This window comes from Lepidochelys olivacea (assembly GCF_965140295.1).
Source record: "Lepidochelys olivacea isolate rLepOli2 genome assembly, chromosome: 6".
NCBI classification, from domain to species: domain Eukaryota; kingdom Metazoa; phylum Chordata; order Testudines; family Cheloniidae; genus Lepidochelys; species Lepidochelys olivacea.
In genome coordinates, this window is record NC_140416.1 from 109,502,874 (window position 1) to 109,530,489 (window position 27,616).

Genomic DNA, 27,616 nt, shown 5'->3' on the forward strand with positions numbered 1-27,616 from the left:
GCACAAGAAGCTGAGAGTGAGAAGGTGTACTACTGGAGGACTGAGAAGTACAAGCATTATCAGACATCAGGAGGAAGGTCCTGTGGTGAGAATAAAGAAGTTGTTGGGAGGAGGCCATGGGGAAGTAGCCGAGGGAGTTGTAGCTGTCACGCAGCTGTTACAGGAGCCACTGTAGACAGCTGCAATCTACAGGGCCCTGGGCTGGAACCCGGAGTAGAGGGCAGGCCTGGGTTCCCCCCATCCCTCCATTCCCCCCCCTACTTGATACTAGAGGCGTTGACCTGGACTGTGGGTTCCTCCAGAGGGGAAGGTCTCTGGCCTGTTCCCCGATCCACTAGATGGATCAGCAGAGACTGCGGGGATTGTTCTTCTTCCTTTTCCCCATGCTGACCAGTGATGAGGCTAACTGAGGCTAACTATTTGAGCCACGAAAGCGGCCAAACAGAGGGCTGCCGTGAACCTCTGAGGCGAGCAAATCCACCAATAAGCGCTGGACCCACCAAGGCAGAGGAGGAACTTTGTCACAGTATCAAATTTAAATTTTGAGTCAAAACTATCATACTGTGTGTGTGTTATGTATAATATCAAAATCATCTGCACAAAATAGTTTACACTGTTAATAATGTGATTTATTTCTATATTCATCTTAGCATTTAGTTGGGGGATGTAGTAATACAAATGAGACTTTTAAAACTTAGTAAAACTATTGCTGGATCTAGTAAACTTATCTGTTCAGTCAAATATGACATAAATATGGAGGAGAACGGGTAACTGAAGTATTGAGGAGCATGCTGATCAGGAATTTTGCCATGTCATAAATGTCTCCTTGCTCCTACTTCTCTCTCTTGTTCTAAACACTGTGTGCCACAGAAGTAGTCATAGCCTGCTATTTAAATAGCAGGCTATCTTATTGCTTCAGGGTTTCTGCTCAAATGCTGCTGGAACAAAAGCTCAGCAAGGGTTTTGACTGGTTTAAGACTTATAATAAACAGTTCTGGTATATTGTTGAATCAGGTTTTTTTTCCTGTTGGGGTGGGAAACACAATTCTCAAAGAAATTCAGAATGGAATTTGAAATCGTACCCCTCAACATCATTGGTTCAAATCTGGATGAGGTATGCAGCAACTGAAAGTAGCTCCCAGCTAGAGGCCGAGAAAGGAATTTTTTATCTCAATTAAGTGTCTAATCCACATTACAACACCCACCATTGATACTGGCACTAATTGACATATTTTTCTGGCCGTTTCACTGGTGGCCAAAGTTTGACTGTATTTTGGAGACTGAACTGCACTCTCACCACTCGAGGTCTGGTCTGAGGCACCCGTTGCTGCTGTTCATGTAGCGTGGCTCCAGAGGATAGTTATTGTATTAGTTTTCAGGACCATTAAGCAATCACTTTTTGTGAGTCTCAAATGCATTTGAAGGATATTTTTAATGTCTCTCACATATTTAATGCTAGTATAATATTTTAAAAGATGATTCTCAGATAATATTGATGATACTGATGGTATCTAAGCTTTTATCTCATGTTTTTGAGTTTTCATGTGTTTGTAAGTTAAGAATAATTTCAATGTGTTTTTTTTAATAGTCCAACAGTAACAACTACCTTAAAGAACCTTGGAGCACTTTACAAACGTCAAGGCAAGTTTGAAGCTGCTGAAACATTAGAAGAGGCAGCAATGAGGTCTCGTAAGCAGGCAAGTATGAAAATTCCCCTTTGTTCTTAGTAACGCTATTTGTGGTTTGTTTTCATTAAAATTTTGACTTCCACTTGATGTATATTGTGCACGTTTGATGTTTTAGCTGTTCGGTAGCTGGCAGGTTTTGAGAGATGTATTGCTGTATATATTTGCCAATTTACTATCTATTATGTTAACAAAAAACACCCTTAGTTTTAGTTTAAATTTAAAATATATAGGCTCCATGTTAACCCTTAGTAAACTGGGTAATTGCTAGGATGATGATACCAGGAACTGGTGGAACACTAAGTGTTCTGAGGTGCCACTGTGTGTGCAGGAGAACAGCAGCTGGTAACTGTGCAGTGCAAGAATGGCACAACTGAGTGGGGACACTTCTTGGCCTGGGGTGGTGGCAGCATGAATGTGAGTGGCATAATTGAGGGTGAATCCTGTGGAGGGCATGAGGGAGGACAGATACAGCAGGCTTAGACAGCAGTTCTCAGCAGGAACAGTGTGAGGAGTTGAATCTTTGGGGGTAAGTTTGGACCATGGAGGGACCATAGCGAGGGAAGCATTTCTGAGGAGGGAGACCTGTTAGGGAGAGGATCAAGAGGGGAGCCTTGGTTGGTGAACTCTCTCTCTGACACTTCTGTGTGTTGATATGAGGTACTCTTCAACCTATTGAGGAGGAACTTTTGTGACTCTCTTAATGTAGACAAAACCTGGGGCTAGTGTCTACAATGAATATTTTTAGAAATTCTCGAATCCTAAAACCTGTCAAATGACCACCTCACCTTTCCACATGGGGAAAGAGTTGGTTTTTTTCTTGAAGTAGAAGGAAAGCTGAGTGCATGTTTGTGTTTTAATATGGCTATAAATGTAAATGTATAAATCTATTAAAAAAGAATGTAGACTATACTTACAGAATAGGGGATTCTGTCAGCAAAATATTTGGTGGACATGGTGGATAATTAGGTGAACACGAACTCTTGAAATTCAGTTTTTAGTAATTTTGGTGGCAGAAAAGTAAGAATTTTCTCTTGTAAAATGATGTTTTTGTGTGGACACTTTATAATTCAAACTACAAGTAAACTAGTTCAGAACAAAGATATTAGTCAAAATATGGCAGGCTATATCTTACAGATAAAGTACCTCTTTTTGTTGTAAATACACCAATTTGTAGCTGAAATGTTTCAAAATCTATTAGTTCATGATCCTGATCCTGCAATATTTTTTGCTGCTGTAGAAGCAGACTGCCAGGAATAGGAAAGAGTAAAGGAGTTACTGACAAACCTTATACCCAAAAATGTGCTGATGACATCAACATTGGTTGATTGTTTAGACACACAAAGAAGAATCCAATCCATTCCTCCATGACAAACAGAAGGAAAATCTGAGTGTTTGCCAAGTAGAAAAGGACAAAACCAGTTAGCTTGAGGGAAGATACTAGAGAAAAAAAATCTTGATATCCCCTTTTTAATATAAATACACGAAAATGCTCCTGCATAAGGTTTTTGATATACCTTTTATCCAGTGAGATTTTAAAGTAAAATAGCAGTTCTTCAAGCAGTGTCCTTGTAAGTGCTCCACTTAAGGTGCACTTGTGCCCTGCGCCTTTGATTGGAGATTTTTGGTAGCAATGCCTGTTCAGCCCTCACATGCACCCCATGCATTCTCGTGCATCATGCTGAGGCTATATGGCATTAAACTGAGGGCAGTTGGCCTGTATCTTCTCAACCACCATTGACTTGAGACGGAGTCTGCAATGAGTGCCTGTTCTCTGTTTAGCATTTAGATGATAGTTTTATAGTTACTTACCTTTTAGTGTTTCCTTTTTCTTTTCTTTCTTAATAAAAAAATTCTTTTATTCTTAGATAGATATTTGTTTAGTACTGCTTCTTGGGATTGTCTCATTGTTTTTTCTTGGGAATGGTGGGTTCCCTAAGATTTGAGAGGTGCCTCTTCTGCTGTGAGGCTATTCCAATCAGTGACAGGCTTTCCCAGGCTTTATCCTCCACTCTTTGGGGATACCCATATTCCTAGTAAGTGCAAGATCTGCACATCCTTCAAGGGTAAATTCCGAAAAAATAGGGAAACCAAATTTAAATGTCTGATGATGGAGGAAGGCTTATGTCCAGCTTCAGATCCAGGGGTGGAGGATCCCACTGTGCATAGACCTCCCAGTAGTGCTATTGCTCTGTCCACATCAAGATCTCAGTCACCAGAAACCGTGAGAGTGGTAGACAGTACCATGGTACTAAGTACTTCTGTTGTACTGAAGTCCTCATCTGCATCTTCCTCTAAACAGAAGAGGTAGGGAGTAAAACTGCAAGAGGATCTGTCAGTGACACAAGAGGACTATGGAGATCTCAGGTCCCAAGGGGAGTTCCATGTAGGCTCTGATTGATGCTGGTACTGCAAAGGCAAAGAAAAAAACTCAGTCTAAGGCAGACTCCGTACCAAGTTTGGGTACCCAGACGCTAACTGGCAGAGATATGGGTGAAAAGAGTTATCATTCCATCCAGGAACAACACTCAGTACCAATATTGAGGAAGTCAGCTGTAGCAGGGGTGGCTAGACCTCATATGGTACTGAGCTCGTAACTGATGTGCTCCTGGGTGCCCAGCACGTGATGCCAGCTACATCAGAACTGAAGCCACCCTTCACAGAGTCTCTCCTGGGCCAGTCTTTGTTACCATCAGCAGGTGTTCAGGTAACTGTCACATTCCAGGTTGCTGTCCACTTGCCTTGAAACCTTGGGTGCCTCACAATGCTTTGCTGTGATAGCTCCCAAACAGGGCCACTCACAAACAGCATGCAGGTCACACCCTGAGTGCCTGTGTATAGTTGCAGTCCTGGTCCAGCAACTCTGACATCAGCAGCTTTTCAGCAACACATCAGCTATACTCTGGCTTCCAGGAGCCTTGGTTACTTCTTGCCGGCTGACCCCAACACGCTCCTAGTCCTGAATTTCCTAAATGTGTGTTCTGCATGGCCGAGCCCTCTCTTGGACCGTTCAGATATTATACGTCTATTGGCCTTGTAAGGGGTCAGTATTCAACAGTTTACTGCTTTAACTGGAGTTACCCAAACATTTCAGTTTAAACACAACACTGGATTAGTTTTGATTAAAAATAAAAAAGTTTATTTAACTTCAAAGAGAGAGATTTGAAATGAGTACAAGTATAAGGTGTTAAAGTCAGAAACGATTACAAGAGAAATAAAGATAACTAGCTTTCTAGTATCTAAAACTTAAATTAGACTTAGTTCAAGGTCAAATCCTTACCACATGTTTCCAGCAACATTGCTGACCAAATTCTCAGGTCAGGATCCTCCTGCCCCTCCCCCCCCGCACCTCCCTGGAAGTCAAAGGAATGGTTCCTTTGTTGTTCCTTGCTAAATGCAGATCCATCTGTTCTTTCCCCTGACATGCGATTGCCAATCAACTTTGACTCCTGGCTAGAGATGTTAACTTGTCCTTTGTCTTTGAGGAACAGGTTTGTCTGGTAAACACGTCAGTCAGCTTCTGTTCATATAATATTGCTACACACATTTCACCATGATATTACTGACCAGTGAGTTATTAGTTTTCAAATGATACCTCACAAAGCATATTTTGTACAAAGATTATTACAATAGTGGGTAGTATGTGGGAGTGAACTCTTCAGATTTTCACATCTCAGTGCAAAGTTTCCCTGTCTGTTCTAAAACACATCACTAGCCCTCCTACATTGATGTTTTACAAGAGACTAGACCTTAAAAGGACACCCTCATGGCAGGAACACAGATGCCTCCATCTGTACCTTTGGGCCCTGCCAAGTAGCCTTGCTGGGATCCGTGGTCGTTCTATCGCCCGCAATTTGCAATAGGGTCTTCACACCACTGGAGGGAACAGAGAAGGACCGATTTTCCTCAGTCCCCTCTACTACCACCCATGTCAGAGGAAGAGCAAGAAGCAAGGATGGACAAGGGAGATGACACCTCATATGAATATTTCCTCCTCTTTACCTGATGAAGCTGTGATGCTTCCATCACCTTCTATGGCAGATAACTTGAGACAGTTTCAGGAACTGATGAAGCAAATTGCTTACAGGCTTCAGATTCCCTTAGAGAGATTTCAAGAGCCCATAAACTCCTAGATATTTTACAAACTTCATCATCCATGAGAATTGCCATTCCAGTGAATGAAGCTCTTATGGAGCTCACTAAGACTATTTGACAAACCCCAGCTTTGACACAGTCTACCTGCAACAGATAAAAAGTATTATGTTCCTGCCTGGGAATCAGAGTTTCTCTCACACAACTCTGAACTCTCTAGTAGTAGGGGCCATTAATGAAAGAGGCAAGCAACATAGCTCTAAGTCCATCCCATACAGCAAGGACCAGAAGAGGCTCGATGTTTTTGGCTGCAGAATCTATGCTTTAGCCACAATTCAGTTCTGAATAATGAACTATCAGGCACTCATGGTCAAGTACACTTAGGCCTGGTCTACACTGGGGGGGGGGATCGATCCAAGATACGCAATTTCAGCTATGAGAATAGCGTAGCTGAAGTCCACGTATCTTAGATCGACTTAGAATCACTTACTTCGCGTCCTCATGGTGTGGGATCAACGGCAGAGCGATCAGGGATCGACTTATCGCGTCTACACTAGATGCGATAAATCGATCCCTGATAGATCGATCACTACCTGCCAATCCGGCAGGTAGTGTAGACGTGGCCTCACATTACAACACATGTAATTCCTTTATTGAGCATCTGTGAGAGGAACATCGTAGCCAGTTTAAAGCCACCATTCAAGAGGGTCGGCTGCTAATGAAGACATCGCTCCAGCAGGGGCGGCAGGTTTGTATAATTTTTGGTGGTGCCCAGAACGGGTCCAAGACCTGTTCCCCCACACACACCTGCCTTATAAGCTGATATATATTTTTTTTAAATGTGAAGGCTCTGGGGTGGGGCTGGTGATGAGGGGCTTGGGCTATGGGAGGTGCTCAAGCAGAGAGTTGGGGTGTGGGAGTGAGGGCTTTGGGGTAGGGCTGGGATGAGGGGTTCATGGTACAGGAGGGGGCTCAGGGCTGGGGCAGAGGGTTGGGGGGGGTGAGGGCTCTGGCTGGGGGTATGGGCTCTGGGGTGGGGCAGGGTCAGGGCCAGGGATGAGCAGTTTGGGGTGCAGGCAGGCTGCCTCAGGGCTGGGACCAGAGAGGAGGACTCCCCACAGCCCTCTCCCTCTTGGCAGCAGTGAGCTCTGGGGGAGGAGACCCCCTTTTCCCCCCCAGCAGCACACTCGCTTTGCACCACTGTCACTGCACATGCTCCTAGGGATCCTCTCAGGTCCAGGAAGCCCCCTTGCCTCCCCTGTGGGGGGGTGGGGGTGGCTGCCATCACGTATGCACCTCCTCACCTGCTGCTGCCCCTCACTGTAGCCTCACTGGGGATGGGGATGGGGCTGCCCCTGGCCCAGCAGGGGCAGGAGCGGTGACTGCGGGCAGGGGGGGCCTCCTGTGCTGATGGAGGGTCCTGTCGGAAAAGGGAAGGGTTCGTCTGTCTGAGGCAGAAGGGGCAGAGTCAGGGTCAGCCTGCCCTGGCAGTAGTGGTTGGGGGGTGCTAGGACCCTGCGGCGGCAGTTGATGCCGGGAGCCAGCAAAGTGGAGTGCAGCACAGAGTTGCAGGGTGCAGGCAACTGCCGCCCAGGGTGCAGGTAGGGAGGCTCGTGGGAGGTGCGTGGGGGCAGCAAGCAGTGCCGGGGGAGAGACCCAGCCTCAAACATTGTTGGAGTTGTGCCCCCGGACCCTGAATATTGCTGGAGCTTGGGCACCGCGGGCCCATATAACTCACCGCCCCTGTGCTCCAGGCCTCCTTAGATGCAACATATACTGCAGCACAGTCTATATTATCTGCAGTGGTCATGAGAAGAGTGTCTTGGCTGCAGATGTTGGGCTTTCCGAAAGAGGTTCAAAGTACCATTGAAGACCTCCCATTTGACTGTCACAAGCCGTTTGCAGGTTAAACGGATACCTTTTAAAGGACTTGAGTCACGCTGAGATCCTTTGGAATCTATACTCATGTAAATAAGAGAAAATACAGTAGATCTTAAATGACACAAAGCGCACACCCAGCCCTGTATTCAACATGCCATAGACCTTTTGAAGCCCTGGTCAAGCGACCTAGGTACTCCAAAAAAAGAAACCCCTATCAGCTACAGCTACATTCTCCCAGCCATCCATGTCCTCAAAGTGACAATTTTGATGGCTTGGTCAAGAGTCTCAATCATCCAGTTGATGGGACTATACAACTGCAACGTCCTATCCCCCTCCCTCATTTTGGATGCTGCCTTTCCTATTTTTAGAATGTGTGGGAGCATATAACTTTGGACAAATGGGTTTTGGAAGCCATAACTTCTGGTTACACTATCCATTTCCAGGCCCTCCCTCCTACCCATCCCCCTCCCTCTTCAGGGACTTCTCTCATGATCAGTTACTAGAACAAGAAGTGACCTCACTTCTAAGTTTAGGAGCAATAGCACCAGTACCTGTGCAACATAGAGGAACGGGATTCTCCTTAAAATACTTTCTTATATCCAAAAAGAAGGGAGGGTGGAGACCTATTTTTAGACCTCAGGTCTCTAAATGGATACATAAAACAGCAAAAATTCAGGATGGTGACATTGGCAGTAATAATTCTGTTAGAATTAGATTGGTTTGTGACCCTCGACCTACAAGACACAGATTTTCATGTCACTATTCACTCATCATACAGAATGTTTCTTTGTTTCTTAATCAATAGCAAACACTATCAGTACAGTGTGCTTCCTTTTGGACTATCTTTGGCACCAAGGGTGTTCTTAATTATTCTGGCAATAGTTGCCGCCCTCCTATGTTGTTTGAGCATATTTATTTTCCTGTACCTAGACAATAGGATCTGCCTTTGAATAAGCCAATCGGGAGGTGCTGAAGTCAATAAAGATCATGTGTTCTCTGTTTCACAGTCTGGGCCTTCAGATCAGACAGTCTATTTTGACTCCATGTCCGTGTCTAGATTTCAGAGGGCTTCTCTGTATGCACTGACAAACAGCATACTTACCCTCCAGGTGATTTCTCGCACTAGCTGACCTCATCTCAAGGATTCAGGGCAGTCCTCAAGTTGCAATAAGAGATTGCCTTCAACTGCTGGGACACACGCCCACATGTGTCTTTGTAGTGCACCATGCCAGGTTACATCTCCAAGTCTACAGGGATGGCTTTGAACGGTTTACAAACCCAGCAAACATAATATAGGCAGGTTATTTTGTGTTTCCCAGTGGATTCCACACTCACTCAATTGGTGGAAATGATTCAACCAACACTTGCACAGGTGTTCCTTCCATTTATTCAGATTCCCCCTACTGTGATGATATCAGGTGCTTTGCTTTTGGGTTAGGGGGCACATCTAGGATCTCAGAAGATGTGGGGCAAATGGTCACTACAGGAGCAGCTTCTCCACATATTCCTTTTGGAATTGAGTAGTCAAAAATATGTGCGTAAACTTTCTACCTCTAATCAGACTGAAGTCAGTAAAGATAATGAATGACAACATGGCATGTGTGCGAGGAGCGCCAGGAGCTGGGAGTCCTGGTGCCACAGATCAGGTCTGAGGACAACACCATCGTCACCCCGAGCGCCAGGGGCATGCTGGAGAGGACCTTGAAGGCAGCCATCCACTCGCTGTACATGGAAGCCCTGAAGCGTAAACTGGACCAGGGTAAAGCCTTCGAACTGACCAGCAAGTGGGACGCCAGCAAGTGGGACGCCAGCAACTGCTTCCTCGCCGGGGGCAGATTCCCCCCTTTTCAATGACTGGCGGTTCATCCACCGCGCCCGGCTCAACTGCGTCCTGCTCAACGGAGCCGTCCGCCACAGGAACCGAGACAAGCGTTGCAGGAAGTGCGGCTATTCCAACAAGACCCTGCCCCACGTCCTGTGCAGCTGCAAGCCCCGCTCCAGAGCCTGGCAGCTGTGCCACAACACCATCCAGAACCACCTAGTGAAAGCCATCGCACCGCACCTGGGGGAGGTCTCCGTGAACTGCGCCATCCGCGGTACTGACAGCCAGTTGCAACCCGACGTGGTAGTCACCGACGAGGCCCAGAAAAAGATCATCCTCGTCGACATCACGTTCTCCTTCAAGAACAGGACCCCGGCCTTCTGCGAAGCCCGAGCTCCTAAGCTGGAAAAATACACCCCTCTGGCCGACACCCTGAGAGCAAAGGGCTGCGAGGTGCAGATGGATGCCCTAATCGTCGGAGCCCTAGGCGCTCGGGACCCCTGCAACGAGCATGTACTGCGGACCTGTGGGATCGGTCGACGCTACGCACGGCTCATGCGGTGCCTCATGGTCTCAGACATCATCTGATGGTCCAGGGACATCTACATCGAACACATCACCAGCCACCGACAGTACCAGGAGGTGTGAACCGGTACGACATCGTGCATCAACTATGGGAAAGGGACTGAGAGGCTTTTTCCATTGGACCATATGAACTGGAACCATAAACTCACTGAACATTAAATCCCACCAAATGAGGGTAGATCCATCCCCGTCATTGTATCCACTCATTATACTCCACACCTGAACATAGCCATTATATGGACAACATACCCCCATATCTCAATGTCTGTACTTTGACCGGTTAAACTTTTACCCCCAAGGAGATTGCAGATTATGTATTCCTTATGCCACCTGTTCCTAAACCAAATTTCTCACCCCTTGATAATCTGTACCTTATTCCCTGATAACCAGAAACTTCTGTGCTTAAATTCTGTACCATTTTCTTTTTACTTCAACATTATCTTAATAAAATTATTAAATCTGTTCTTACCAGCTGTCAGGGAGGAGCACCATTCCCCATCTCTCTGTGCCAAAGCAATAAAACTCTGGAATTGATGCACAACCAACCACATAGTCATCTCTGCTTCTTACATCCCAGGTATTCAAAACACCATGACATACTATTTCAGCAGATGTTTTTCTTATGTATGAATGGGAACTAAACTCCAGAGTCCCTCACATGATATTCTCAGTTAGGGGTTCCCAGAGGCAGACCTGTTTGCCACAGCAGCCAATTCAAAATGAATCATGTATTGCTCCAGAGGGGGTCTTGATCCTGTATTCCTTGGAAATGCTTTTGTCATAGCATGGACAAAAGGACTTCTATGTGCATATCCAATGCTGTTATTATTGAATGTTCTAAACAAGATTGGGCCAGGGTTATAATGATAGCACTAAAGTGGCCAAGACAAGTCTGGTATCCCTATCTCATCAGAGTCACCTGTTGTCCTTCTTGGAAGCTTCCAGTCAGTCCTTACCTACTGACTCAAGATGCAGGTCAAACACTTCACCCCAGTTTATGGATTCTGAGGTTCCAAGCAGAGAGAGAGTTGGTAGGTCCCATGGGAAGCAGGTCTAAGGGGAAAAACAGTTCGAGAGAGTTGGCAGTTTTTCAAAGAAACATTAAGGACACGAGTAAACTATCCCTCTGCGTAGAAAGGATAGGAAGTATAGCAAGACGCCACTGTGGCTTAACCAGGGGATCTTCAATGATCTGAAACTCAAAAAAAGAGTTCTACAAAAAGTGGAAACTAGGTCAGATTACAAAGGATGAATATAAACAAACAACACAAGCATGTAGGGACAAAATTAGAAAGGTCAAGGCACAAAACAAGATAAAACTAGCTGAAGACATAAAGGGTAACAAAAACATTCTACGGATACATTAGAAGCAAGAGGAAGACTAAAGACAGGGTAGGTCCATTACTCAGTGAGGGGTGAAAGACAATAACAGAAAATGTGGAAATGGCAGAAGTGCTAAATGACTTTTTTGGTCCAGTTTTCACCAAAAAAGTTAGTAATAGTTGGATGTCTAAGATAGTGAACACCAGTGAAAATGAGGTATCATCTGAGGCTAAAATAGGGAAAGAACAAGTTAAAAAATGTCTTCAAGTCAACAGGGCCTGACAAAATATATCCTAAAATACTCAAGGAGCTGACAGAGGAGATATCTGAGCCATTAGCAATTATCTTCAAAAACTCAGAAGACTGGAGAGATTCCAGAGAACTGGAAGAGGGGAAATAGAGTGCCAGGCTATAAAAAGGGGAATAAGGACAACCTGGGGAATTACAGAGTAGACATCTTAACTTCCTTCTCCGGAAAGATAATGGAGTAAATAAGCAAGTAAACAATTTGCAAACATGTAGAAGACGGTGATAAGTAAGATGAACATGGATTTGTCAAGAACGAATCATGTCAAACCAACCTAATAGCTTTCTTTGATGGGGTAAAAAGCCTTGTGGATGGGGAGAACCAGTAGTTGTGGTATATCTTGACTTTAGGAAGGCTTTTGATACTGTCTCACATGACCTTCTCATAAACAAACTAGGGAAATACAGCCTAGATGGAGCTACTATAAGGTGGGTACATAACTGATTGGAAAACTGTTCCCAGAGAGTAATCATCAGTGGTTCACAATCAAGTTGGAAGGGCATATCATGTGGGGTCCCACAGGGATTGGTCCAAGTCTGTTCAATATCTTCATCAATGATTTAGGTGATGGCATAGAGAGTACACATATAAAGTTTGCGGACGATACCAAGCTGGGAGGGGTTGCAAGTGCTTTGGAGGATAGCATTAAAAGTCAAAATGATCTGGACAAACTGGATAAGTGTCTGAAGTAAATAGGATGAAATTCAAGAAGGAAAAATGCAAAGTACTCTAATTAGAAGGAGCAATTAATTGCACACATACAAAATGGGAAATGACTGCCTAGGAAGTAGTACTGCAGAAAGGGATCTGGGGGTCATAGTGGATCACAAGCTAAATATGAGTCAACAGTGTAACACTCTTGCAAAAAAAGCAATCATCATTCTGGGATGTATAAGCGGGAGTGTTGTAAGCAAGACACAAGAAGTAATTTTTCCGTTATACTCCGCGCTGGATAAGGCCTCAGCTGGAGTATTGTGTCCAGTTCAGGGTGCCATATTTCAGGAAGGATGTGGACAAATTAGAGAAAGTCCAGAGGAAAGCAACAAAAAAGATTAAATGCTTAGAAAGCATGACCTCTGAGGAAAGATGGAAAAAACTGGGCTGGTTTAGTGTAGAAAAGAGAAGACCGCAGGGGGATATAACAGTTTTCAAGTATGTAAAAGGTTGAAAATTTGTTCTCATAAACCTCTGAGGTTAGGACAAGAAACAATGGGCTTAAATTGCAGCAAGGGAGATTTAGGTTGGACATCAGGAAAATCTTCCTGTCAGGGTGGCTAAGCACAGGAACAAATTGCTTGGGGAGGTTGTGGAATCTCCACTGCGGGTTTTTAAGAACAGGTTAGACAAACACCTGTCATGAATGGTCTAGTTACCAAGTAGTCTTGCCTGGAGTTGCAGGGACTAGAGTAGAAGGCGGATTGCGGTCCCTTCCAGTCTTACACTTCAGTGATTTGATGGTTCTTGGGGATAGAGGGCCTTGTTCCTCAAATGCACAAGAAGTTTTATTAAATAATAGAAAACTATCTACAAGAACTACTTTGGAAACAATACCATCTTTGGTGTAACAGTCATCATATTTCATCAACTCAATCTTCTCTTCATGGGGTACTGGATTACCTGTTGGAATGGAAGACGTTTCTGTGAATTGTATTAAAGTTCACTTAGCACGAATAACAGGCTTTCACACACCCAGGGAGGGTATTTCTCTCTTTGCTCACCCAACTATATCAAGATTTCTGTGAGGTTTGTCAAATATGTTCCACAAATCAGAAACCCTGCTCCTAGCTGGGACCTGAACCTAGTCCTTAATGACCTTATGAAGCCTATGTTTGAACCTCTAGCTACATGTTTGTTTTAAGATTTATTTATGAAGACAGCCTGTCTGATATTGTTCTCTTCTTCCCAAAGAGTAGGAGAATTGAGGGCTTTAATGGCAGACTCCCTATTTCAGTGTTTTCCAGAGAGAAAATGTCGCTACAGGCCTATCCAAGATTCTTACCTAATGTGTCCTCAGAATGCCACATTAATCAAACCAGTCATCTCCTGGTTTTCTTCCAGAACAACATCAGATTAGTCAAGAAGCTATATTCCATACTCTGTATGTAAGGAAGGTGTTAACTTTCTGCTAGACAGGACCAAACTATTTAGAAAATCTCCTGTTTTTGTCTATAACGGATACAAACAAGGGTTTGGTAATTTCGAAACGGAGATTGTCAAAGTGGTTCTCTGGTTGTGATATGGTATGTGGTATGATAGAACTCATGTCCAACCCCCTTTGAGAGATTTAACACATTCTACAAGAGCACTGTCTACATCAATTGCATTACTTAAGGACGTACCAATTGTAAACATATGTAGAGTGGCAACTTGGTCCTCTGTTTCATACTCTTGTCTGATTATGTCGTGGTGTCTTTGGAAAGATCAGATGCGGCTGTGGACAAGTTAGTTCTCTTCTGTATTGAACTCTGCGCTGAACCTTCTGCCTCCTTTGGGGGATACTGCTCAGGAGTCATCTGAAGTTGAGAACCGAGAGGGACACTACTCAAAGAAGAAGAGGTTACGCATCTTGTGTAGTAACTGGAGTTCTTGGAGATGTGTCCCTCTGTTGGTGCTCCACTATCTGCCTTCTTCCCCTCTGCTTTGGAGTCATCCTCATGGGACTTTGTGGTGGAGAAGGAGTTGAGGGCAGTTTTCCCACACAGCCCATATAGCTTCTTCTTGAAAGATGAGGATGTGTGGGGTGCATGGGCGGGCTGAATGGGCACCTCTACCAAAAATCTGTTATCAAAGGCGCAGGGTGCAAGTGCACCTGAAGTGGACCACTCACAGGGACACCCATTTCAAACAACTCCATTTACTTCACAAGGTCAGTAACCTCTCTGTATGCCTATTGTCTCCTGAGCAACAAAATTTTCACTTGGTGTTTTGTTCTGATTTGGTTAATATCACTTCATGTGATTACATGCATATTAGAAAAGTTATGACATAATTAACCAGGTAAATGGCAATGAGTATAAGAAATTATAGGCATCACTGGCAGGTAGGCCTATAGTTGTTTGCCTAAGACTTAGCATTATAAACCACCACTTTTAGTGGCTTATAACTTCGCCTGAATGGTTAAAGTCTGGCAGAATTTTCTTTCTATGCATTTTCCCTGCATCAGGATGGATTTTTTTAAATGTTTCAGCACAAAGGGTTCAGCTGTTTCTGAGAATAAGGTTAGGTGAAAGTATTATTTTAAAAAAAAATTGGCAAAACAAAGTTCCAACCATTTCTTAGAAGATCTCTAGTGCCGTTCAGATTTTGGACCAGAATTTGACATTTGGTAGGGAGTTTCTTTGTAGGATCAAAGAAATGCTTTTTGATGTCCCAGAAAAATCAGCCCAGATATGGCTTACTAATAAGCGTCTGAAAATCACCCCTTGCACATGATCAGTAGAGCTTGTTAAAGGTTTCAAGTATTAGAGTAGCCGCCGTGTTAGTCTGGATCTGTAAAAGCGGCAAAGAGTCCGGTGGCACCTTATAGACTAACAGACGTATTGGAGCATAAGCTTTCGTGGGTGAATACCCACTTCGTCGGATGCACGTTAAAGGTTTGCAGCTGAAATCCCTGAATATTCCATTTGTATGGAGCATGCTCTAGTCCCACAGAGCTCCAAAACGTGCCAGCTGCATTCACAAGCACAGAGCTAGTTTCAGATATGGGAGTTGATGCATTTACTAACAGCAGCTGCCACTGCCCTGTTGGTCTAGATGAATGCACATGTTAAAGTAAAGGGGAAACAGGGTTGGACTGCCACCCTCTTATGCTAAAAGTAGAGATAGTTCCCCCTCTCCCCGTGGGCTTGAGGCAACAGCACTTCTTGGCTGGTGTGCTGAGGGTGCCACCTTCCGTTTCAGTTTACTTTCACTATGGAGGTAGGTGTGCTGGACTCCAGGAAAAGATTATGCTTCAAGTCTCATCTCTTTCATGGACTAATGAAGTCTTGTGCAATTTGCATTTCTTATTGAGCAAGTCAAGCGGTAAAGAATAATTCTCCTAATCTTATATTCTGCTAAATGAGGTTGCACGTGTTCTGTTCTGTCAGAACTGGAAATAGAACCCGGTATTGCATCTGTCACATGGCTCTTTAAGCCACATTTGTGTCTTCTGGGTTGTGGGCTGCCCCGGGGGCTGGTGCAGCCCTCGGACTAGGTTAAAGCAGCTTTGTGGGATGCTCTAATTTACAGCAGCCTGTTGGCTCACAGTCCAGAATTGCAGAGTGTTGCAGCCACTTCCCCTGCTAGGGGGTTGGCCCAGGATCCCCGCTAGTGCTGGCAGAAGGGGAGTGCCGCATGGCCCGGGACCTCCGCTGGCACTGGAGGGAGGGGGATGGGTGATGGCGCGTGGCCTGGGACCCAAACTGTGGGGAGGGTTGGCAGGGCTCGTAGGCTCTCTACCTGGGTCCGCATGTCCCTGCAGCTCGAATGAGGAAGGGCAGCCAGGGGGGCACTGCATGCTGCCCACCACAAGTGCTGGATCCACAGCTCCCATTGTCCAGGAACTACAGCCAACGGGAGCTTTGGGGATGGTGCCTGCGAGCAGTATGTGGAGCCCCCTGGCCTCTCTGCCTAGGAGTTGCAAGGACATGCCAGTGGAAGCTGGATAGCTCCCCCCCCACAGGTAAGCGCTACTTTGCACCCCAACCTTGCCCCAGCCCTGAGTCCTCTCCCAAATGCTGAAGCTGCTGCTGCTGCAGAAGTCATAGAGGTCCTGGAAGGTCACAAAATCTGTGACTTCCGTGACAGACACGCAGCCTTAATCATGGTCTTGTGCTTCCCATGTGCTGGGGGAATTAACACTGTGTTTTTAGAATGAATGTGCCAAATCTGTTATGTTTTTCTGTGCTCATTGTAACCACTAGAACCCCACTCCCGTCCAGAGCCAGCAATAGTACCCAGGCTTTTGATTCCAGACTTCTGTGTGCTGTCTGAAAGAGTTGGGTAAGCCACTGGCAAAGTGTCATGTTCCCCTCTAGTGACTGATGGACGTAGAGGATTACATACTGCTAGTGCAGTGAGTTAGTTACACTTTTAGCTCAAGTAGTAGAGGTCTGTGTAATTGATTCAAAGGTTTTGGGTTTCAATCCTGTTAATGACCCATACAGAGCGTCTTTATGGTTCCACTTGATGGAATTTCTGTTTCTTCAGTTTACTTTTCTAAAAAACTAGGCATTTGTGTACAAAAAGCTACTTTTAAAATGTCAGTTACAAAGTGCAAGTACTCAAAATTAAGAAATGCCCCAATTAATGTTTTCTATGTGACTTAGCTTCCTTGTCTGTATATTATGATAATCTTTGTGTGATCATATACTATTTGACCCATGCTTCATTCACTGCGCAAGGTGGACAGTGAATGAGGCAGAAAGTTACAAGAGAAAGGATGTTCTCTTGTGACAAACTTACTGAGCTGGGTTCTGTTCCTGGCTGAGCAACAAACATCACTTTGATGTTGGGTAAGATTATCATAATGCGTATGCACAGTAGCTCAAATTAAACTTGCAAGCTTACTTTTGGCATTTCCTGACATGATTTGTTGTCTTAGCAACTTAAATATTTTTAGTGTAGTTTTTTGTATCTAACATACTTTGTATTTCTTTCAGTAATCCTTTTAGAAATTCAGAAAGTGTACCTGATGTATCCTTTATCAGGAAACTATCTATTGCACTGACAAAAGATGGGAGTCAATAAAGTCTCTCCTTTCCATCTCTACTTTGATCCTGTTCTATGGTTATAATTAAATTTTCATAATAAAATTCATTACTGTTAAAATTTTGGCACATGAGAACACTTTTTAATAGAAAGCTTATACCACAGCTGGGTTTTTTTTAATGTAATACTTTGTGTTGGGCTTTTTAAACATGAACTCAATGTTCTTTACAAAGATAGGTAAACATTACTAACCCCATTTAACATATGGGAAAACCAAGGAAAAGAGAGCATGTGTTTCCATGTTAGTGATCTAACAGGCGCCTTAGTACCAAGCAGATATGTGAAATGCTTGAGGTAAGTCACTAACAGTCAGGAGAAGAACCCCAAGCCTGCTAACTCCCAGGCCTGTGCTCAGTCCAACTGTTTTGCTTTATGTTGCATTGATGTTTGTAATAGATCAGTTATAAAGTATTGAAAATTGTATTAGGTTCAGCGTGAGTTTAATGTGTCACTGATTTTTTCGTTAACTTGGTTACCATGCATATTTATGATAGTGTACATTATTAAAACCTATACTGAGCAAGTAAAACACTTTTCCCCCCTTTGCCTGCCTCACAGGGTCTTGACAATGTTCACAAACAGAGAGTTGCTGAAGTGCTAAATGACCCCGAGAGCATAGAAAAAAGGCGAAGCCGAGAAAGCCTCAATGTCGATGTGGTAAAGTACGAAAGTGGCCCTGATGGAGGCGAGGAAGTGAGTATGAGCGTAGAATGGAATGGGGTAAGTACAGTACACAGTTGAAGAAAATAGTGGTAAATTTTCTAGACTATAACAGGAATTCCTTTGTCCAGTTGTCATTCCATTGTGTTTTCAAAGTAGTTTTCCTACTTCATCTACTTTACACTTTGTAATTCTGCAGAATTAAGAATTAAAGAATAAAATCTTGCATTTAGTAAATTCTTTTTTAAATTGTCCACAATGTTTTGTCCTGAAAAGTAAAATTTCTTTAGGAATTTCAAGAAGCTGGGCTTAACTATGAGTATTTGAATGCTGATTGAGTGTCCTGGTGTTTGTTGGGTGCATAATCCCTAGTCTGTGGTTTTCTCAATAGATTGGCAATTAATTTACTTCTGCTTATTTGCTCTCTTTATATCATCCTGGCCTGTAGGTTAAATGCGTCCAGCAGGTACCACTATGGAATTAGGGATATTAAAACATCACTGATTTTTAAAGTAAATAAAAACAATCAGTTTAAGACTTAAAAAATACTCCAGTCACCCCTCTCCCAACCTTGTCAGAGAAAACGACCTGTAACTTCGTTTCCAGTTATGGAAGAAGGGTGATCCATAATCTGCTTTTGTATGTGCTGTCATTACTGGGTCATGGCAACTTGACAGCAAAGATACATTTTTTTAAAATGAAATGTATATCTCCACTTCCCATGCACTCCTTTAGAATTTATAATTAAAGTGAGGCCTTATTCTATCTTGTGATGTCTTGTTCCACTACCTAACATAACATCTGTGTCATGAGTTAGAACAACAAAAACTTTTAAAAACAGATATGTTTGTAACGTGTAATTAACTATGCATTTTTTACCCTTTTTTATGTCTTTCATGCTTTTATTTATACTGTTTACTTAATTTTGTTTGCTCCGGTTACTGACTTTCTTATTGTGTATTCTGTTGCTGCCAAGGGAATGTACTTAGTGCAGGCAGTCAAACTGTTAATTCACTGTAAGCTATAGTTCTGCTAAAAGCACTGATACATTTTGCCAAATTGCTGAAGTGATAGGTTTGTCTGACTACTTTTGCTTTTGCTTTAGGGTGTTTATCCTACTTTATAAACTAGAATGCTTCTAAAGTTCATTTCTCTTACAACAGTTTTTCAGTCACTTGCAAGAAGCTTTTAAAGCCAACTTTTTAAAAAGCTTAACACTTGCTGAATTTGCCTGGAGAATGTTCTCTCCATCTTTGGTTGCTTTTGTCATTTATCAAATGACATTTTCTTGGCATTGGTATTCACCGTTTCAAGACAGTCAATCAGCATCTGTTGTGAATAATTAATGTTGCATCATTAGTGTCCCCACAATAAGTTTTGTAACTCCTTTTATCTTAATTTTGTCCACTCAGCATTAGAACTGTGTACTGTACTCCTCCCTTAATTTCTGCCGTACTTTGCATGCCTTTATGTGTTCTAAGTGAATAAAACCTTTTTTTTACTGTTTGCTTTTAATTAAAACAAGCATGCAGATTTTGGAATGATAAAGAACCTTCTGGAAAAATACAAAATGGTATTTCTAGGTCAATATTTGAATGAAACCTAAACTGATAAATATCTGTTGACCTAAAAAATTAATTTTCCTTTAGGGACCAGAATTAAGGAAGTGTTGATTTTTATAAAGTCTGGGAATTGCACCATTCATTTTAAAAATGTGGCATCACTTTTTCTGATATACATGGGATTATCCTTGAAGTCTTTAAACCATGATTTGAGGACTTCAGTAGCTCAGACATAGGTGAGAGGCTTTTCGCAGGAGTGGGTGGGTGAGATTTTGTGGCCTGCGTTGTGCAGGAGGTCAGACTAGATGATCATAATGGTCCCTTCTGACCTTAATATCTGTGAATCTATTTACAGTCCACATTTTCTTCCTCACTTGAGAGAGTTTGTTCATACACAAATGAAAAACAGGAAACTTCCCGGCATTGTTTTCTACCTTATTTTAATGCTGCTCTTTTCTGTACCTGTAGGATGTGGTGTCACCTTTCCCTCATCTCTTCTCTCCACACAGATATTCTGCTTCTCAGACAGGAAGTACTATTGAATTTCCATCACAGGCAATTTACTTTGTTTACAGAGACCAAAGGAAGTGCCTGTTTTGGTAAAAACCTTCTGATGTGCATCTGTACTCTTGAGTTGGCTCAAGAATTTGGCTCTCAGACAAAACAGTGTTAGGGTTTAGGAATAGTGCAATTTATAGAGTAGTTGAAATTTTTTTAAAATTTGACTTTTCAGTGAGAAATGTTCTGCAGTTTTTGAACAGCAGTGCACAGAAGTAGTAATTTTGTGAGGGTATACACAATAAAAGAGGATACTGCAATTAAAGTAATTACCCACATGTAGTATAGCTTAGAAAAGAACGGTATGCTTTTGGGGTATTGTCCTATAGGAACTGAAAAGTCTGTTTTTAACAAATAAATCTATAGCTAAATACTAAGACACACTTTGTTTAGTAAAATTGATGTAATGTATATTGTATACTAACACTTCTAAAACTTGCACATATTTATGGAACAATACACTGTTCTCATAACTTTTGATCAGTTTTAAACTTTTACAATTTGAAATTGTAGTTAGAGAGTTCCTTTCATAAACATTTAAAAAATGTTTTCTTATACTGACTTTTCCAGATAAGCCTGAGCTCTTGCCCCATGTCTGTCTCAAAAACTGAAGGAGATTTTTTATACAGTGGCTATAAAGCTGAAATTCTGGCTAACTTGAGAACTGTTGATGTGAACATGCCTATTTTAAGATGCAAGGAATAATTTGCCTTTTTATTCATGGAATCATGTAACTAAAATATAGAGTTCAGGTTCAAATAGGGTGACCAGATATCCCGATTTTATAGAGACAGTCCCAATATTTGGGGCTTCTTCTTATATAGTCTCCTATTACCCTCCCACCCCGGTCCCGATTTTTCACACTTGCTATCTGGTCACCCCAGATTCAAAGCTGCTGAATTTCTATAAGCACTTCTTGAATCATTATAGCTGAAATGTCTTTATGTAATTCTAAATAAAATACAAAATCTAATTTTATAATAGACCTCTGTCATCAGGTGAAGATTTGATTGCAACTCCCAGTTAGTTTTCAATCACTGGTAGAAGGGCATTATTTTGTAAAATATCTATTATCGGTATTCACTCTACTTCCTACAGAGAGATGCCATCATCACTAAACAAAAATCTTAATTGATATCCTTGTCCATTTTCCCAGAGTTGAGAAAGAAAAGCCTAAGAATTCAACTACCCAGTCACTTCTGTAGGTGGTTCTTTCAGTTCAACTTTGAGGTCCCTTGGGCAGGGCAGTGTGTGGAAACTTGCGTGTTAGTATTTTCCTTATGAATTTTATTTTTTAAAAATATATACATGATAATACATAAACAGTTCCATGGATTCTTATTACCTCAAAGAAGTAGATGGAATTTTATTTGTTTGTTTGGAGGGGTGAGGGAAACACTTTTCCTTTTTAGTGTTGTGGAGAAAAAAATTCCTGACAGAAGTTAAAGCTTAAATGAATGCACCTTGTTCTGTTAATTTCTTTTAAATCTTGTATTAAGTTTTTCCTTTTAATTTTGGTTTTTGTATTCTTTTCAACTGAAAAAAAAGCATTCTTTCCCCTGCGTATATGACACGTGATGTGTTTATAATATGAAAGCAATTTCTGGCTTTTAAAAATCTGCTTTTCTCTTATTTACAGATATTAACTTAATAAAAGACTGGATCTCTTTTGGTAATTTTTGTATGATACATGTTAGTGAAATAGGTTAAAGTATGTAAACAAACAACTACCTTTTTGGTAATTGCAAGGATCTGTGAATGGCAGCACTTACAGGTGCAATCCCAAATCTTTAATTTAAAAAAAGACCTCCAGCACATGACCTAGAAATACTGTAAACATAACTGTTCAAAATTGAAAACTGTTGAACTTTTCCCAACAGTTTCATTCAGTTTTTCTCTCTCCATTTCTGTCTGACAGGCCTAGATGCCTTTTGTGATTCTTATACTGTCTCCTGCATGACGGGCGTGCACCATCTTCAAGCTTTAACTTCTCTCTTCAGTACTGACTGCTGTGTTTTAGAAATCCCTTACGATTTTTGTCAGAGCTACACTTCCTTGTAAACTGGCCATTCCTTCAGTGCTATGTCTTTTATTCGGTTTCTTATTTCTGTACATGTGTAGCTTTGCTAGATATGTATCTAGTCATACAGAATGTGTTATTACAACCATTTGCTGTGTAATACTTAAGTAAAAAGTAAGAATGAACTTTATAAATAGCTGTTCACTATGAAAAAGGTAGTTAAAAGTATCACACAAGGTATTATTAAAATAGCATGATGGTGACCTTTACAGAATAAAACGTAAAAGTAAGGCATGTGCTCCAAGTGCTTTAAAATATATTTAGAGACCTATAATGTGGTTAACATCAATATGGAACTCTGGATGTCTTCACTTATGATTATTCTAAAGTAGCATTGCTGTTTAGTCTTTGTGTGAAATTTTGGCAATTTATGCTTTTCTCTACTAATCTTGGTGTTCAGTGATTTGTGTATCTGTCTTTCTCTAATAAACTCACTCCAACTGATGTCTGTCTTTGTCTGCTTAGTAGTACTTTCTCCTTTTACAGTCCTTACTTTCAAACAGTAGCCATATAGGATTTCTAGATGTAGCAAGTGGTTACTTATCTTACTAAACTGTTGATTTTTTAAGAGAAAACAATAATTCTTTGGCATACAAATTTGATATGTACTTAAGAGTTAGAAACTTCTGTGGGCATAAAATGTGAATTTAATGTGCAGAAAGTTGTCATTTCATCTTGTTTTATATTTTTCTGAAACATGGTGAAAGAAAACTGAAATATAAGAATCTAAATATATATTCTCTGATCATAAATGGTTCCTAAGTTTTTAATAAACTTAACTTATAGAATTCACTAAATATGTTTAGTGCACATGGCCTAGATAGTTGAACAAAAATAATAAAATAGTTCATTCAGACCTTGATAGAATGCTTTTGCTTGATACTGTACTCACCTTTCCCATATGACTGCATCAAAGTAAACATGAAATGTTATGGTGGTGGTGAAGGTGTTGGTATGCATTTGTGAGTCATGTATACTTTGAGATTATTTTTTTAACTGATATGAATCATAGTTAACTATAAATTGAATAGATTTTCATATTTCTGAAGTCCTTGTGATAAGTAGGCACTGTTAAGTCTGAATGCTGACAGTAATCTTCCTGATAAAATACAATTTATATGTAATTTTAAAATATTTATATAATTTGGCACTATTACCTATCGGTAGCAGAACATAAGTATTTTGACTATACATGTTGTTGTTGTTAATTCAGCTGTGGGGGAGGGGCAAAAACTGTTGCAGTTTCACATTTGTTCAAATTTTTTTCAGGATGGCACTGGATCTTTAAAACGCAGTGGTTCCTTTAGCAAGCTCCGTGCTTCAATTAGACGCAGCAGTGAGAAGCTGGTTAGAAAGCTGAAGGGAGGAAGTTCACGAGACAGTGAACCAAAGAATCCTGGGTAATTATTTATTCTTAGATGAGCTGGTGTGCTCCCAGTTCGTACCCATTTTGTAGCCTAGCACTGATCAAGGTAGCCTTTTCTCTTGTGGCTATTATCTACCTTTACTGCATGTAGAATTGTAGTTCATAAAAAGGTCTTAAACATATTGTATTCCTTACTGAAAAGTGATATAGGGAATAATTTAACTCTATGCTGACAGTTCCTTAATATTAACAGTGGAAAAAAATTAATTTATTTTAGTATTTATTGCTCAGTTGTTGTTTTTTACAGAACTTGCAACTTCTTAAAGGAGGATGCTTAGCATGATGGCAGCTCTAAGAAAAAGCTTTATTTAGAACATGTTTATATAGTCAGAGTATTATTGGTGCACTTTATTAAATTGCTAAATTTCTTTTTTCCCAGAGAATAAATTAAGTTGCCCATACTTTATTCTTAAGTACTGTAGTGGGAAAAGGGATGTGGGGGCAGGGGTTGTTTGTTTTTTGGTGTTTTATTTTTATTTTTTGCTTCAGTAGAACTCACGACTAGCATAGCATTATGAATAGTTAATGTATTAAAAATAAAGGTCAGTGTTAACACAATTTGACATCAGACTTTTTAAATCTAAGAATCTGGTTCTATACAAACAGAATGCATTTCACATATTGTATGTATTAATTTTCTACTAACATTTAAACTTGCTCTTTATCACGAGTATAGAAGTGGAAAGCTACTGTTAAGCGAACAAAATGTTACCTCTCAATCCTTAGTGTTGAGGGAAAACGTTTACTGGAAGTCAGCATAAACAATCATTTTTAGTCATGCTTCACTTAGAAACTAAGGCTTAGTGTACCTAAAAAGTTAGGTCAACTCAGCTATGTGACTCAAGGATGTGAAAAATCCACAGCTCTGAGCAAGATGGTTAAGCTGACCTAAATCCTGGTGTAGACAGCACTAGGTCGATGGAAGAATTTTTCTATCAACCTTGCTACTGCCTCTTGGGGAATGGGTCACCTATGTTATGGGACAATCCTGTCAGCTTAAGCCTTAGGTAGTGTCTACACTGAAGTGCTACAGTGGTGCAACTCCAGCGTTTCAAATGTAAACAATCCCTAAGAAGGATTAACTACTGAAACATCCACATTTCAAAGGGCAGAAAATAGTGTCAAAAAAACTCTTAACTATTAAATATATATGTACTGTAAATTCAGTGAATCAAGAATTTTACCACATGCTATTAGCTACATGTTATGTGTTAAATTCTCACACCACTGAAGTCAGTGGCAAAACTTCCACTGAATTTAAGGAGGGGAGGCACTGTGTATTTTCATGGCTTTAAGTGTATTTATAATTCCTGCTGATGCACAAAACGATATGTTCATCTGTTTACGTATTGCACTATGCAAACTGAAACATTCATCACAGAATTGAGCATAAGCATTACCTTTTTCCTTAATAGTCTTACAGTTCTAGCAGCATATCAGGTTTAGCCTTGAATACTTTTTTCACTTTGGAAAACAAACCAATTTGGTTCCCAGCTACAACTGTTAGAACAGCATTGCTTTATTGAGCTTCTGTTTAAAAGTTCTAAATAAGAGAACTTGGGTTGTCTTCATCTGCTGGAATAACAATCTGAATGAGTGAGTCCATATGATAAATACATTTAGAAGTATTTATGTAGTAATATAAATTGGTTTGTGATGTCTGGGGCAGGGACAGGGTCATGGGGGCATATCATAAACTGGTGTAAATTATCGTAGCTCCATTGGAGATCTGCCACATTATTTTTATCTGCTTGTAAAATATCATGCACGCCCATGATACTATATAAATAATTTCTGTTGCTATTTAATTATCATTTTTTGATTACTTACCTCATTGATATTTGCTTTGAAGTGTTTTCAACCTTACATCTGACCAGATAGTATCAATCGTTAGTAAAAATTCATTTCTGAGCGGGTGAAGGTGAGATTCTGTGCCCAGTGAAGTCGGTGGCAAAACTCCTACTGAATTCATTGGCGCACAAGCAAGCTGTCAATGAAAGGGTGTTTTTTCAATGAAGGTAGGGTGGAAGACTGGATTTAAAAAACAAACAAACCCCCACACAACAGTATAATGGAAGAAATACAAAACTGCAAGATAGTTTAGCAAAACAGTGCAAATACAAGCCCAGAATGAGTCTTATTCTTCCAACATCCATAGTTAAAAAATTTGTAAATGTTTCAATCATTATCAACTCCCCATATTGCCAAGGTTTATCATTTGTTTTTATAAACTATAATTTATATCTAATAACTATTTCCTTTACCCCCAATATTTTTGGGGAGGTTTAAAAGTTTTTATGACATTTTATGGAACCAGGTTCCTATTCCTGGTATCATGCAGTTAATAATAGGGAAATATATGGACAACTTGTTTTTTATAAATTGTAAATCATAGCTAAAGGGTGTTTCTACCATATTTTGAATATTCACGCTTACTTTATTTGGCATTGCAATCTGCTGTAAACATCCTCTGTATGTGGGCTGCATGTAAGTAAAAGTACTCTACCCACATCGATATGAACTGTATTTTTGACCCTATGCCACCTAAATGTGTGTGATATTTATATTCATGAAAAAGTCAGTGTAGAACAGATGCTAAAATGCCAGCATCATTCTTGGTTTCCAGTGTTCATAAAGTGTCCTGTGCTCTTTGAAAGACTGTCTGATATTTGAAGGTAAAATTCTTCATTAGCTTATCTGTTATGTACATATTCCACAAATAGTTCTGATTTCAAAATCTTTCATTGCTGGTGATCACGTAGTGCCGGCAAGAAAAAAGTTTCATTTTCAGGTCCTAGGATGAGTGTGCCGTACGGGCACTTTTTTTTTTTTTTTTAATTAATCTTTTGACTAGTAAATGTACAAATTCTATCTGGAAGTTGATGAGAATACCTATACAACCCTTGTTGTTGTAGATTATAAAATCTTTTAAAAATCTTTTCATTTTCTTAGCTATTTTAGGAAGAAGTTAAATATCTGGTTTGTAAAATTTAAATTTTTTTAACCCTTTCATGGTTTTCTAGATCATGGAAGTGCAATTTAGAGGATAGGATTTAGTAAAATATGTACATATGTTTACACAAGAATACTTTCCAATAACTTCTTTATTCATAATAGGTTTTTTCAACTTCATTTCCAGTAGTAACATTGCTTTCCATAGTAATTTGCTACATTTAGTTAAAACGGCTCTGTTTTCTTTTACTGCCATTTGATTTTTAAAAGTGACAATTTGATGTATATATTTTTATATAAACACACATTTGTGTTTAAGATGTTGCAAATAACTGAATACAGTATTGCTAGTGTATATAAAGATCTACTGACTTCTCAGAAAAATGGTTTGTAAATAGAATGTTGTTCAAGATTTTCCATGAGAAATCATGTGTTTTTTTTCTTCTCACCACTACCTCTGCCTCTTCTGTTTTCTGTGAAGACTATATTTTTGCTTTGCAGTTCACCTGTTCCTGCTGCTTTGTCCTCACTTACAGTCATAGTCATTGATCATGCTGTCAAACAAGGATTATGATTTCAAATGAGGAATATATAACAGGAATAGATGAGCTCCAAAGCCTTAAAAACCCAGTCTTCAGACATCTATTCAGAGAAAATTGAGGGAAGGAGGGAAAAAACACTTATCAAATTATTTATAGGTAAAATGTTTTCGATAAGGTGATAGAAGGTCTGTAAGAGTTAGATGTTACAAACATACAATACTTGAAACTTGGTGTGAACTACTTTCCATGGACATTTACTTTTTATTTGATTTCAGATCTTTAATTTTACATCTATTTTGCTCTCCATTGTTTAAAATTTGACCACAGAACAAGTTAGCTAAGTTGTTACAGCAAAAATAAAAGCAAAGCTTTTTTAAAATAGCTGTTTGT

The 27,616-nt window shown here is 40.7% G+C and overlaps 1 protein-coding gene across 6 annotated transcripts in view; it reads left to right on the forward strand.

Moving 5' to 3' along the window:
- The window catches only part of KLC1 (kinesin light chain 1), a 115,915-nt gene that overhangs the window by 83,565 nt on the left and 4,734 nt on the right, over positions 1–27,616 (forward strand). For 3 of the 6 annotated variants that reach the window (XM_084630996.1, XM_084630995.1, XM_084630998.1), the window contains exons 12-14: positions 1,589–1,697; positions 18,005–18,166; positions 23,576–23,706. In XM_084630996.1, the coding sequence (XP_084487122.1) occupies positions 1,589–1,697; positions 18,005–18,166; positions 23,576–23,706 (402 nt within the window). Of the gene's footprint in view, positions 1–1,588; positions 1,698–18,004; positions 18,167–22,144; positions 22,791–23,575; positions 23,707–27,616 lie in introns of those variants that run through there. The other 3 variants (XM_084630997.1, XM_084630999.1, XM_084631000.1) reach the window with 3 other exon arrangements.